Below are 1,398 nucleotides of genomic sequence, written 5' to 3' on the forward strand. Positions count from 1 at the left end.
CAGAGCTTATCTGTAACTCTGGAGTCTGTCCTAGAACTAGCTTTTGCAGACCAGGTTGGCATCGAACTCACAGATATCCACCTGCCTCTCCTGCAGATTAATGGGATTAAAGGCATGCACCACTACTGCTGGCTGCATTTGAATATTGAGACTGTTTTTCTCCTGGTGACTTTTACCCATTTTGCAAACTACTTATGAAGAATTTGCCCCACCCCCAACACTGTGGAGTAAAAGGGAAAGAGGTCACTCACCTATTATGTCCAGCAGGATGGGGTCACTTCTGTCAGAACTGACTGGATTGGAGACTTCACACTGATACTTCCCGGAATCCTCCCTCTTGACAGGGTCTATGCTGAGAATGCTGTTGTCCAGGGACAGCTTCATTCTATCAGTGAGCTCCAGACTCTGGCCATTGAAGAGCCAATGGATAGAGATCCCAGTGTCGTTTGAGGAGCAGTTCAGGGACACAGAGTCCAGTTCTTTGACTGTGGTGTTGCTGACCAGGATGGAGGGTTTAGTCACTGGCTCTGTGGATAAACAGTGGAGAAGACCGTTGAGAGTCTTTTACCCTCAAGATCTCAGCCAGCTCACAGGGAACACAGTATGTCAGGGCCCCTTGGAAGATTGCATGTTTGGGTTCAAGATACAACCTGTAAAGAGAGAGCTGAACCTTCCTCCTACCCAGACTGCCCACAGTGATCTTCGACTCAGGGTGTGTGTGTGCAAGTTCCACACTAGGATTCCCTTCACCCCCATGTCCACAAATCTCATGGAGGGAGAATGTTTTCCCCATTGACTTTTGTGCAAATTCTTGCTCACACTTTCTGTGAGTGTGAACAGTCAGGTTCCTCCATTATGAAATAGAATTCTGTTTCTATTTCATTAAATAATGTGTCATGCGGTTCAGATGGCCCAGCTAATCTTAAAGGTGTTGAAGTCTACACTTCAGGTCTGGGAGAAATCCCAAAATGGAATTTTTACTCTATCCAGGCAGTGGAAACACAATCCTTTTATCCACGCAATCAGGAGGCAGAGGTAGGTAGATCTGTGAGTTTAATGCCATTCTGGACTACTGAGTGAGTTTAAGGAAGGCACCAAAGTAACACAGTGAAACTCTGTCTCCAAAAACCCAAATGAATAAATAAATAAAATAATTTCTGTTTGAAGGTAAACTTATTCCTGATCATGGAGTACTAAATACCACAAAGAACACATGAATGTCCACGGTGTTGACCACAGCCTGCCGCTCTAATCTTCCATACTGATTTTTTTTTTTTTTGAGAAACGGTCTCACAATGCAGCCCTGGCTAACCTAGACCTCACTACAAAGTCCACAGTTGTTTGGTACTCATTGACATCCACCTGTCTCCGTCTCCTGTTTGCTGGCTGGGGTTGTAG

The 1,398-nt window shown here is 45.1% G+C and overlaps 1 protein-coding gene across 1 annotated transcript in view; it reads right to left on the reverse strand.

The window, feature by feature from the left end:
• The window catches only part of LOC101984682 (carcinoembryonic antigen-related cell adhesion molecule 1-like), a 124,372-nt gene that overhangs the window by 3,152 nt on the left and 119,822 nt on the right, over positions 1–1,398 (reverse strand). Inside the window, exon 6 of the mRNA XM_005361166.1 lies at positions 252–527. Within this exon, the coding sequence (XP_005361223.1) occupies positions 252–527 (276 nt within the window). The remainder of the gene's footprint in view (positions 1–251; positions 528–1,398) is intronic.

Source organism: Microtus ochrogaster, linkage group LG4, assembly GCF_000317375.1.
Source record: "Microtus ochrogaster isolate Prairie Vole_2 linkage group LG4, MicOch1.0, whole genome shotgun sequence".
Classification (NCBI taxonomy): domain Eukaryota; kingdom Metazoa; phylum Chordata; class Mammalia; order Rodentia; family Cricetidae; genus Microtus; species Microtus ochrogaster.